Raw genomic sequence first — 12494 nt, 5'->3', positions numbered from 1 at the left:
AAGAAAGGTGATAGGAAGAATAGAAGTACCTCTTTTAATTGGCCCAAATACATACGATGTGGACTTCCTAGTGATGGATATCAAGCCGTCATATAATTGCTTATTAGGAAGACCCTGGATTCATTCGGCAGGGGCGGTGCCTTCATCATTGCACCAGAAGTTAAAATTGGTAATAGAAGGCCGGTTAATTACAATTGACCCGAGGAAGATATCATTGCATTGGTAACCAATGATACACCATATTTGGGAATAGACGACGAGGCAGTTGAATGTTCTTTTCGATCTTTGGAGTTCGTAAATGCAACCTTTGTCATAGGGGGAAAGAAGATTCTGACGCCCAGCATGTCTAAAGCCACAAGGATGGGATTACAAGCGACAGTTGGGAAAGGAGCTGTGCCTGGAAGAGGACTTGGAAGATGCCTTCAGGGAAGGATGGGGGCACCAGTAGTGAAATACAAACAAGATCGTTTTGGTTTAGGATTTAAACCAAATACCAAACAGAGAAGGAAAGAGTTAGAAAAGAGACAAGATAGAAGGAAGGCGCGTTTGAACGGAAAAGAAGTCGACTGGGAACCTATGGCTTTCCCCCACATATCCAGGACATTCATGTCGGGAGGAACTATGTATTCTGAACTGAGGGCTCCAAGAAAGAAGACCGCAGAGGAAATGTTAAGAAACTTAAGCATCAATGCCATATGTGAAGAAGAATTTGAAGGAGGAAGTACGTCAGGCATCTATCCCGTTGAACCTGGGAGTGTTTTAAACAATTGGACTGCGGAAGAAATGCCTGAAGTTTTTAGAGCTTTTCCAGAGTAATATTCAAAACATTAATTGTTCTAAGCCTAGAGAAAATGAAAACTTTTGTGAACTGAAATAGGCTTATATGTGGACATTGTGATTTCAATGAAATATATCTTCGCATTTTGAGTATATATTCTTTTCAAATTCTTTTTTTCATACATTCATGGTCATACTAAATAAGAATCCTTAAATTCATACATTCCCTGTACATTCTTTGATACCTATAACAGGTCCCAAGATATCAATGATATGAGTGACTCTACTATGGACTTAGAAAATCTTTTTGAACGAGATATGTGTCCAGAGGAATCTCAAGATTTTGAAGATAACACAGATTGCAACCTATCTCCGGACTTGTTGAGAATGGTAGAGCAGGAAAGAAACAGATTCTACCCCACGAAGAGACGATAGAGACAGTGATCTTGGAAGAGGGAAAGGTGTTAAAGATTGGTACCCGCATAGCTGAAGAAGTAAAACAAGACCTCATTGAATTGCTGCGAGAGTTCAAAGATGTCTTCGCATGGTCATACCAAGATATGCCGGGGTTAAGTACTGACATCGTGGTTCACCGACTTCCTATAAAGGAGGATTGCAAACCAGTTCAGCAAAAACTCCGAAGAATGAGGCCTGATATCGTGTTAAAAATAAAAGAAGAGGTGCAAAAGCAATTCGACGCTGGGTTCCTGAAGGTGGTCAAATACTCCGAGTGGGTAGCTAACATTGTTCCTGTCCCTAAGAAAGATGGGAAGGTACGAATGTGTGTGGATTATAGAGATCTAAATAAGGCTAGCCCAAAAGATAACTTTCCCTTGCCGCATATCGACGCCTTGGTAGACAATACAGCAGGACATTCGCTGTTTTCTTTCATGGATGGCTTCTCGGGATATAACCAAATTAAGATGCATCCCGAGGATATGAGGAAAACTACGTTCATAACCCTATGGGGAACTTTTTGTTATAAGGTGATGCCATTTGGGTTGAAAAATGCAGGGGCAACGTATCAGAGGGCCATGGTAACACTGTTCCATGACATGATGCATAAGGAGTTAGAAGTCTATGTTGATGACATGATTGCAAAATCTAAAACAGAAAAGGAACATGTGCAGGTCCTTAAGAAATTATTTACGAGATTGAGGAAATTTCAGCTAAAGCTAAATCCAGCAAAATGCACATTCGGGGTCAGATCAGGAAAATTGCTTGGATTCGTGGTCAGTGAAAGAGGAATTGAGATTGATCCTGACAAAGTAAGAGCAATACAAGAATTACCCCCGCCGCGTACTCAAAAGGAGGTTCGAGGTTTTCTAGGAAGGCTGAACTATATTGCTCGGTTCATCTCACAGCTAACTGAGAAATGCGACCCCATATTTCGCCTCCTCAAGAAACATAATCCAGGTGTATGGGATGAGGAATGTCAAAAAACTTTTGAAAAAGTCAAACATTACTTATCCAACGCCCCAGTACTGATGCCACCCTGCCCAGACAAACCGCTCATACTGTATTTGGCAGTATTTGAAAATTCCATGGGATGCGTGCTTGGTCAACATGACGAATCAGGACGAAAGGAAAGAGCGATCTACTATCTCAGTAAGAAGTTCACCGAATGCGAAACAAGATATTCGCCAATCGAGAAATTATGTTGTGCTTTAATTTGGACAACTCGGAGACTGAGACAGTACATGTTGTACCATACGACCTGGTTAATCTCCAAATTAGACCCTCTGAAATACTTGATGGAGTCAGCCGCTCTGAATGGAAGAATGGCTCGATGGCAAATTCTTCTATCTGAATTTGACGTAGTCTATGTGAACCAGAAGGCGGTCAAAGGGAGTGCAATAGCGGAATTCCTAGCAAGTAGGGCTCTCGATGATTATGAGCCATTGAACTTCGATTTCCCAAATGAGGATTTGATGTATGCCGCAACCGTAAAGAAAGATTTCCAAGAAGGTGGTCCTTGGAAGTTGAGTTTTGACGGAGCTTCAAATGCTATAGGCAACGGAATTGGGGCAGTACTCGTGTCCCCTAGTGGAGATTATTATCCTTTCACTAGCAAATTGGACTTTGACTGCACAAATAATATGGCTGAGTATGAAGCTTGCATTATGGGCATTCGGGCAGCCATAAAGCGGAAAATTAAGGTGCTAGAGGTATACGGGGACTCTGCATTAGTAATTTACCAGCTCAAGGGGGAATGGGAAACAAGAGACCCGAAGTTGGTTCGCTATCGAAAATTGGTTATGGAATTGATCGAGGAATTTGATAGTGTCACCTTTAGTTACCTCCCACGAGATGAAAACCAGATGGCAGATGCTTTGGCCACTTTAGCCTCCATGTTTAAAGTGAACAAATTAGAAGATATGAAGCCTATCCAGATCAGCATCTATGAGGCTCCAGCCCATTGTTGCAACATTGACAATGAAGAGGGAAAGGATGATCACCCTTGGTACCATGACATATTGCGATATGTGAAGAGTCGCGAGTACCCTGACCATGCGACAGAAAATGATAAGAAGACATTAAGGAGATTAGCCATTGACTATGTCCTTGATGGGGAAATTTTGTATAAAAAAGGAAAAGATCAAGTACTGTTAAGGTGTGTGGATGCTGTTGAGGCAAAGGAAATTTTGGAAGAAGTGCATGAAGGTATCTGCGGAACGCATGCCAATGGCTTCACGATGGCCAGACAAATTATGAGATTTGGGTACTATTGGTCCACCATGGAAGGGGATTGCATTAATTATGCCAAGAGGTGCCATAAATGTCAAATTTATGGTGACAAAATGCACGCACCACCTTCACCCCTTCATGTTATGGTTTCTCCATGGCCTTTCTCCATGTGGGGAATGACGTTATCGGGCCAATATCTCCAAAAGCTTCCAATGGGCATCGTTTTATCTTTGTGGTTATTGATTACTTCACTAAATGGGTGGAGGCGGCTTCATATGCAAATGTCACGAAGTCGGCAGTTAGCAAGTTTCTGAAAAAAGAGATCATATGTCGATACGGGATGCCTGAAAGGATCATATCCGATAATGCGCTGAACTTAAACAACAACTCAATAGCGGAAGTTTGTAGTCAGTTCAAGATCAGACACCACAATTCGTCACCGTACCGTCCAAAAATGAATGGTGCGTGGAAGCAGCTAACAAAAACATCAAGAAAATTATAGGAAAAATGACTGAAACCTACAAAGATTGGCACGAGAAATTACCTTTTGCTCTCCTGGCATATCGCACTTCTGTTAGAACCTCTACCGGGGCAACACCATTTTCTTTAGTCTATGGGATGGAAGCAGTTTTACCCATAGAAGTTGAAATTCCTTCTCTCCGAGTATTAACTGAACTAAAGTTGGATGAGGCTGAATGGATTCAATCCAGATATGACCAGTTAAACTTGGTAGAAGAAAAGAGGTTAAAAGCTATTCGTCATGGTCAGATGTATCAGAAACGAATGATGCGAGCTTACAACAAAAAAGTTCGTCCCAGAGAATTTTACGAGGGGGACCTGGTGCTGAAAAAGATTCTTCCTCTACAAAAGGATTTTAGAGGAAAGTGGATGCCAAATTGGGAAGGTCCTTATGTGGTAAAAAAGGCCTTTTCAGGAGGAGCTTTAATCCTGAGCGAAATGGATGGTAAAAGCCTGTCAAATCCTGTAAATTCAGACTCAGTCAAGAAGTATTTCACTTAAAAAGGGGGCATTCAAAAAAAAAAAAAAAGGGAGAGGCCAAGGTGAAAACCCGCAAAAGGCACCTTGAGACCAAAGGGGATTTGAGTTGAAAACCTGAAAAAGGCGGCTCGAATTTTGAAGCGTGAGGTGAACGGAACGGCTCGAATTTTTGAGCAGGATCTGAGGCATGTGGTGGTCTTACTACACCTGAATCGCAAGAAAGAGTAGGTGACATCTTGGGGTATCGACAAAATACTGTAGATTCCAAACACATATTAAATGGTCTTTAGAAAACTTGTGCAGGGAAGCTCGTGCTGCGATATCTGGGGCACCTGTTGTCATCTTATACTTTGAATCTTGGCAAAATTTGTTGTCTTGATTATTGTATTCAGTTCAAGCTTTGCTCCCCAATAAAATTTCATTCTTGTCCATTGTCTTATTTCATTTTTTATCTTAGCAAAATTTGCTATCTCGATTAACTCATTCATCTCGAGATTTGTTCTCAATAACATTTGTTTGTTCGTTGTGGTAACCTTCTCGAAAAACATTTAGAATAACTATTAATAAACTGAATGTTCAAGCAATTGGAGTTTTGCATATTACTCTAGAAATTTCTAAATAATGAAGGAGCCTGAAACAGGACTGTTGTTTAGAGCACACCAAATTCAAAGTGTCCAAAAAGGAAGAGTCCAAGTCGGGACTATCCTTTCAAATTTTGTTGTCCAAACATTGAACAAAATGACAAGATGTCGTGTTGGTGGCAAAGCTTCAATGAACAAACAAGCGATGTTCACCAAGTAATAAGAAAAGGTTTTCTCGGAGAAGGAAATTTTGCATTTGTACATAAACATTTGGTATGACACCTTGGGAATGGTGTAGGAGATCAAAGAGTTTCACATTCTGTATCCTTGAATTGTGATAGCAGAGGATCGAGAAAAAGCCATATCCTTCTACCCTTAGTTTACGGTGGGAGATTGATGGTACAAATTTTATGTCCCAGTGGATTAAACTTTGACGTTCGCAGTGGGGGCAATCTGACTAAGTGTTTCTTTGGATATGCCAGCCGAGCAAGAAGGCGTTGTAACACGTCAGTGATAAAACATGAGCAATGACAACTCAAACATTAAAAATGGATCATTTCATGACATTCTGCATTCATTCATACACATCTAGTTAGAAGCATTTGATTCATTCTGATCATGCCATCCTAAACACTAGGCATAAATAGGTCCATAAAATGGATTTTACAGGTCATATTCCCCAGAGAACAGATCAAAAAAACAGATCCTATACCCTTGAAGTTGCAATGGGAGGGATTGAAGTCATTAAAGTAGATCTTGTCTTCATGTATTGGCGTGAAGCAGATCGAAGATAGCAGGTCCTATCTTCCTATATTGATAGGAAGTGGATCCAGGATGCAGAGCTTGTCTTCCCATATTGGTGGCGAAGTAGATCGCAGAAAGCAGATCTTGTCTTCATGTATTGGCGTGAAGTAGATCGAAGGTAGCAGATCCTATCTTTCTATATTGGTAGGAAGTGGATCGAAGATGCAGATCTTGTCTTCCCATATTGGTGGCGAAGTAGATCGCAGAAAGCAGATCTTGTCTTCATGTATTGGTGTGAAGTAGATCGAAGATAGCAGGTCCTATCTTCCTATATTGATAGGAAGTGGATCCAATATGCAGATCTTGTCTTCCCATATTGGTGGCGAAGTAGATCGCAGAAAGCAGATCTTGTCTTCATGTATTGGCGTGAAGTAGATCGAAGATAGCAGGTCCTATCTTCCTATATTGATAGGAAGTGGATCCAAGATGCAGATCTTGTCTTCCCATACTGGTGGTGAAGTAGATTGAAGATTGCAGATCTTGCCTTCCTGTATTTGGCAGCGAAGCAGATCAAAGATGGCAGATTTTACCTCCCTGACCACAGTGGAGTACATTGAAGCCGATAACTCTATCTCACTGTATCTGGCAGTGGAATAGATTGAAGATTGCAGATCTTGCCTTCCTGTATTAGGCAGCGAAGCAGATCGAAGATGGCAGATTTTACCTCCCTGTGACTACAGTGGAGTACATTGAAGCCGATAACTCTATCTCCCTGTATCTGGCAGTGGAATAGATTGAAGATTGCAGATCCTGCCTTCCTATATTGGTAGGAAGTGGATTGAAAACAGACTCTATTTCCCTGTATTTAGCAGTGGAATAGATTGCAGGTCGAAGATGGCGGATTTTACCTCTCCGATTACAGTGGAGTACATTAAAGCCAGTAGTTCTATCTCCTTGGGCAACAGTGGAATAGATCGAAGATTACAATCTTATCTCCCTAAGCAGTAGTGGAGTAGATCGCATTAAGTCTTATCTCCCTAAGCAGTAGTGGAGCAGATAAAACCACAGATCTTATTTCCCTAAGCAATAGTGAAGCAGATCGCATCAAGTCTTATCTCCCTAAGTAGTAGTGGAGCAGACTAAAAACACAAATCTCATCCCCATGGAGTCGTAGCAGAGTAGATTGAAGCTACAAGGCATATCTGAAGTTGCAGTAGAGTGGATCGAAGCAACAAGACGTAGCAGACTGGAATAAGGCTACTGGAAGAAGATGAGCACCAAAAAATCAAGACTCGGCAAGACCGGGCAAAATTGGCCCTTTTGATGTCTTTGCTCTATTCTCGTTACACGAAAATGAGCAAAGAGGGGCAGCTGTAAAGGCCCAATTTTGGCCCAACTTAAACCAACCTAATCCCAACCCAAACACAAAAAATAAATAAATAAATAAATAAAAACCTTGGCCACCTACTCCACCACCTTTGTTGGCCACCCACCTTAGCCACCAACTCCACCACCCTTGGCCACCTAAACCACCCCAACCACTCCACTTGTAAAATTTGGCTATAAAAGCCATTCAAGACTTTGTTTTTAGGGTGGGTTTTTGGTTTTTTGGAGAAGGATTGTTCTTTGTTTTGGAGGAGGTTTTTTTTGTTTTTTGGAGGTGTTTTTTTGTAAAAAAGTTATTTTTGTTTCTTGGAAAGGCTAGTTTTTGGAGATTAATCAAAGATCAAAGCAAAAGAGGTTTCTTTTGTCTATTCTTATCTTTAGTTCTTTGTTTGTTTATTGTTTTCCTTTCAATTTTATTTTGTTTTTTTTATACGAAAGTAAAAATAAAAGTAAGAAGCTTACCCATATTTTCATTATCGAAAAAGGTTTTTTTGAGGTCCGGCCGCCGTGTACGGTGGCGCCGATGGCGGCCCGTGGGGGTCCATGACCGAAGCAAAGCCGGACCAACGGCCGTATTTAGAAAAGAGGGAGAAAGAGAGTTGAGAGCTTTGTTTTATTATTTTATTATTTTTACTATTATTTATATTATTATTATTATTTCTCATGTATATATTATTTTTTATATTATTATTATATTATATATGCCCTCTCCATATTTATTTATATTATTACTATCATTATTGTTACTTTTATTATTTTTTATTTCTAACTACTATTATTATATATATGTATTATTGTTTGTATTATTATTATTATCACCCCTATTGTTATTACTTTACTTTTGTATTCTAATATATTATTAATATTACTTATATTTTTATTATTTTTGCTATCACTATTACTATTATATATTAGTGTATATTTTTATGTATATATATATTTTATATATAGTATTATTTTTTATTACTTTAATTTAATATTTTTATTATATTTGCTTTTTGTATTTCTATATTTATTATTATTATATAGTAGTGTGTATTTCTATTATATACATATATATACATTTATATATAGTATTATTGTTTACTTTACTTTAATATTATTCTTATTATCATTATATCCAACCCAATAATAATTCTTTCATAAAAGTAATATTCCGTATTTGGTAATTCGAGACAATCGTGCCCTAACTTATCGGGTTTCGATTTTTCTCCTTTAACCTAAATAACGGAATACTCTTTTAAATCGTGACATGAGTTTTGAAAAATGCTTATTCTCGGAGATACGAGGTGTTGTTCCCTAACTTACTGGGTATGGCATTTCGTTACCTCGAAATAAGATTTTTGCAAGTAAAGGCAATATTCGGTGTTTGGGAATTCGAGGAAACGTGCCCTAACTTACTGGGTTTCGATTTTCCTCGTTCACCTTAACTAACTGAATAACCTTTTGAAATACACGAATTTTTATATAAAAGGCAAGCTCGTTCTCGAAAATTCAAGATGTCGTGTCCTAACTTACTGGATGTGACATTTTATATTGTGAGACGAGAAGGTCCTTAACATTTGAGCATTTTCTTTACAAAGAGGGATCGTATTTTAAATTCTTTCAAGTTTTCAAATTTTCGACACTAAGACACTAATTAATCAACTAGGTACCAATTTTGGCGTATCGAGGGTGCTAATCCTTCCTCGTGCGTAACCGACTCCCGAACTCATTTTTCTGAATTTCGTAGACCGAAATCGTTGTTTTAATAAAATTAAATCATTTATTAAAAACAACCACCTTTTGAGGTGACCCAATCACACCTCGTCAAAAAAGGATTGGTGGCGACTCCCGTTTTCATTCTTTTTTTCAAAATCCAAGTCGACCCCGTTTTCATCCAAAAAATGGTGTCAACAGATGGCACTTGGTTATATGGAAAATATACTCAAGTTATCCTTACTACAATTGCAGAATACGAGAACCAGAATTTGCTACCGATAGCGTTTGTCATTGTGGAGTCGAAGAACATAGAATCGTGGGAATTCTTCCTGAAGAACTTACAGACGTTTGTTGTTAGAAAAGACAATATTTGCATCATATCCGATAGATTAAAGAGACTAATTGTTACAATTAAGTGTTCTGGCATTTCGTAGAGATCCATTTACTACATCCATCACATCGCTACCAACTTCCTCTGAGACTACAAGAATGCAGACTGTCGCAAATAAGTGGTGAACATGGGTAAATTTACATTTCAACATATTTTTTAAAATATTCTTAATACTTCTACAAATTAAATCGAAAAGGTAATGTGTCTTTTCAAAATACATATGCAACGTACGAGCTAAAACAACACCGTTTCAGGCAAGGCTGGCCAAACTTGAGGCTGATATGCATGGTGAAATGAACAGTCCTTTTCGAGAGTGGTTGGGTACCATAGAGTCATGGCAATGAGCTCAAAGTTTCGAAGCTGAATCTTGATATGGTAATATGACCACCAACCTAGCAAAGGTTGTTAACTTGTCTTAAAGCAAATACGACATATTCCAATTTCATTTGTTTTCTCAACTACGTTCTACAGGCTGGGAACCTTGATGCCAAGAATGGGACTGAAACAAGTAAACTAGATGAAAGTGAGACGCATGTTTGTCGAGGAGGTTAGGAAGACAATGGATGCGAACACCCAAAGAATAATGTTGATGCATGTAGAATTATGATCTCGATAGTTAGAAACTTTTTGAGTTATAGAGTCCATCGACTGTCGACCGGTATCCCACTTAATTCTTACAGAGTTGATCTCTGAAATAAGTGGCGCGATTGGGGGAAGTTCCAAACACTTTAGTACCCTTGTACGCACATCGTTGTAGCTTGTGCTTGTGCTTCAATCAATGTTGAACAATATATCGAGGATATGTACACTCTAGAATGCACATTACGTATTTGAGGAAACGAGTTCCTCGTATTGCGTGATGTGTCAACACGGGAAGTGTCTCCGCCAACTTTTGAGCTGGTCCCAGACATAGGGTTACATAAGAAGCCCAAAGGTCGCTCGTATGTTACCAGGATTCATGGTAAAATGGACTTAAGGGAGAAAATCGACCTTAAATGTAAAACCTTTAAGACATACAATTTTTTAAGTTTGTTAAATACACCCCAAGGTTCGACGATAGATGCTGTGAATGAAGGTTCGAGTGAGGGGAATAATGACCATCGCGAACACCCTCAATACCAACGTCAAACATCATAACAGTTTATCCTACAGACAACTCCATCAAACCATTAATTTTAGCACGTGTAACATTATTATTGCATGTATTTTATAATTGTAATTCAAATTTTCAAGTTTCTATAATATATAGTTTAGACAGTTTCTTAGTATTTTAATATAATATTCACTGAAGTGCAATCTTTTTATCGAGGAAATGCCCGCATCGAACTTACCATCTTAGACAATCGTCACGATCAAGTGGAATATGAATATATGTACTCTATGTTCAAATGTATGTGTAATGTTGTTATCAATTAAAGTAATATTTCATTTTATATAGAATTCATATATACTTTTAGTTTTATTAAAATTTATTTTATTATGATTGAATTTTGATATTGCTTAAACATGTTCAAATATAAAATAAAAAGATTGCACTTCAGTGAATATTATATTAAAATACTAAGAAACTGTCTAAATTATATATTATAGAAACTTTAAAATTTGAATTACAATTATAAAATACATGCAATAATGATGTTACATATGCTAAAATTGATGGTTTGATGGAGTTGTCCATGGGATAAACTGTTGTGATGTTCAACGTTGGTGTTAGAAGTGTTCGCAATGGTCATTATTCTCCTCACTCGAACCTTCATTCACAGCATCCATCGGTGAACCTTGGAGTGTATTTAGCAAACTTAAAAAATTGTGTGTCTCAAAGGTTTTCTTGGGAGGGAAGGAGTACTAGGGTGGTAATGGGCTAAAGATATCAAACATCATTAATGATTTCGATTGCTGATTATCAAAACTAGAATCGAGAATATCTGAGTGATATGCGTAGCCTGACGACTTCAAAAGATAATTATCTACCCCATGAATTTGGATGATAAGAACTATTGAGAAATTGTGTATAAAGCCACTCGGGTTCAAGCTCAGGCTTGGGCTCGAGTTGAGGTGCAGAAGGTGGATGACCTCGTCGATGTTGTTGGTGCCCTTGTCGATGCATATGTGGAGGGACTACCATCAATTGGCCACCAAATAAATATGGTTTCCTATTCTCGATGTACCAACTCTGGTACTGGACCGAAGGTCACAAATCAAAATCAAAATCTATCCGAAGTCTTCGCACCATCCAGGTGTTCCATAATGTAAGATATCGTTGATGCTCCGAAGTCCAATTCTTTGATTCTTTTCCTCTTTTGTTAATTTTTTGGACATTGTCAAAATTCCGTGGAACATTCGAAACATCTTATTTGCACCTGAACTATTGTATAACTCAATCCCTATTGTACCACTTGATTGTTGAAAATTCAATATTGGTGCGTTAATGCACTACACATGTTAGTAGATGTAAGGCAATGGGAAAATAACAACCGAAATGTTTAGGGCGAAATATTGCATCCACATAAATTGCACAATTAATAACATAATTATAGTAACATGAGTCAAATAACATAAATAAAGTAATTAAATTACATGAATATTAGGAAAAATTACCCATTCCTCGAAGTGTGCATCAATAATCTCTCGATAAATCACAAGGGTATAAGACCTCCTGGTACTTGGACAAGTATATCATCTAAAATAAACTTAAGCTAGTTAGAACACATTTTCATAAAAATCAAAATTCTTGATGTAAAATTTAAATTTAATACCTGTTTAGAAGTGGGAAGACATGTGTTTGGTGACTAACATATGCCAAATATGGCATCATGTACAATAGGGGTAAGCAAAATCCGATTTGATTTGACAAACTCGATAAAAAATTTCAAATTTTGAATTAAATAGTTTGAATTATTTGAGTTAATCAAGTTTTTCGGATCAACTCGAATAAAAAATTAAGTTTTTCGGTTTAACTCGAATATGAATTATACAATTTGAGTTATCCAAAAATCCGAATAAGAAAAGATAAAACTACGTCGTTTTGATAAATGTTGACCTTTTTAAAAGTTAAAATTCAAAATAATTAAGTTAAAAGGTAACTATGCCGTTTTGATAAATGTTTACCCATTAAGTTAAAAGGCAAAATCATTATATTGTTCATGTAGTTAAATAATCTTGTACATCGTTTACTAGTTAAATAATCGGTCCATCTAAACGTAACATTAAGTATAAATAATAGGATT

The 12494-nt window shown here is 37.7% G+C and overlaps 1 protein-coding gene and 2 long non-coding RNA genes across 3 annotated transcripts; all 3 read left to right on the top strand.

Moving 5' to 3' along the window:
• Positions 1-2531: 2531 nt before the first annotated feature.
• Positions 2532-4843, top strand: LOC121203711 (uncharacterized). The gene is made up of 3 exons (XM_041074152.1): positions 2532-3441; positions 4642-4705; positions 4768-4843. Exons 1-3 carry the CDS (start codon positions 2532-2534, stop codon positions 4841-4843), a joined length of 1050 nt encoding a protein of 349 aa, XP_040930086.1.
• Positions 4844-7467: 2624 nt separating this feature from the next.
• LOC121232342 (uncharacterized) lies at positions 7468-7843 on the top strand. Its single transcript, XR_005930724.1, has 2 exons — positions 7468-7529; positions 7661-7843. It is a non-coding gene; the product is annotated as an uncharacterized lncRNA (long non-coding RNA).
• Positions 7844-9019: 1176 nt separating this feature from the next.
• LOC121232343 (uncharacterized) lies at positions 9020-10585 on the top strand. The gene is made up of 3 exons (XR_005930725.1): positions 9020-9398; positions 9522-9642; positions 9739-10585. It is a non-coding gene; the product is annotated as an uncharacterized lncRNA (long non-coding RNA).
• Positions 10586-12494: the final 1909 nt, after the last annotated feature.

The sequence above is a fragment of the Gossypium hirsutum genome, chromosome A07 (genome assembly GCF_007990345.1).
Source record: "Gossypium hirsutum isolate 1008001.06 chromosome A07, Gossypium_hirsutum_v2.1, whole genome shotgun sequence".
Classification (NCBI taxonomy): Eukaryota; Viridiplantae; Streptophyta; class Magnoliopsida; order Malvales; family Malvaceae; genus Gossypium; species Gossypium hirsutum.
This window is presented reverse-complemented; position numbering and strand designations above follow the sequence as displayed.

Excerpts from the sequence above, each read along its gene's own strand:
- LOC121203711 (XM_041074152.1), top strand. The coding sequence starts at position 2,532 with ATGGAGTCAGCCGCTCTGAATGGAAGAATGGCTCGATGGCAAATTCTT. Across the intron at positions 3,442-4,641 it reads TTTGGAAGAAGTGCATGAAG|GATCTGAGGCATGTGGTGGT; the intron begins GTATCTGCGGAA and ends ATTTTTGAGCAG. Across the intron at positions 4,706-4,767 it reads AGAGTAGGTGACATCTTGGG|GGAAGCTCGTGCTGCGATAT; the intron begins GTATCGACAAAA and ends AAACTTGTGCAG.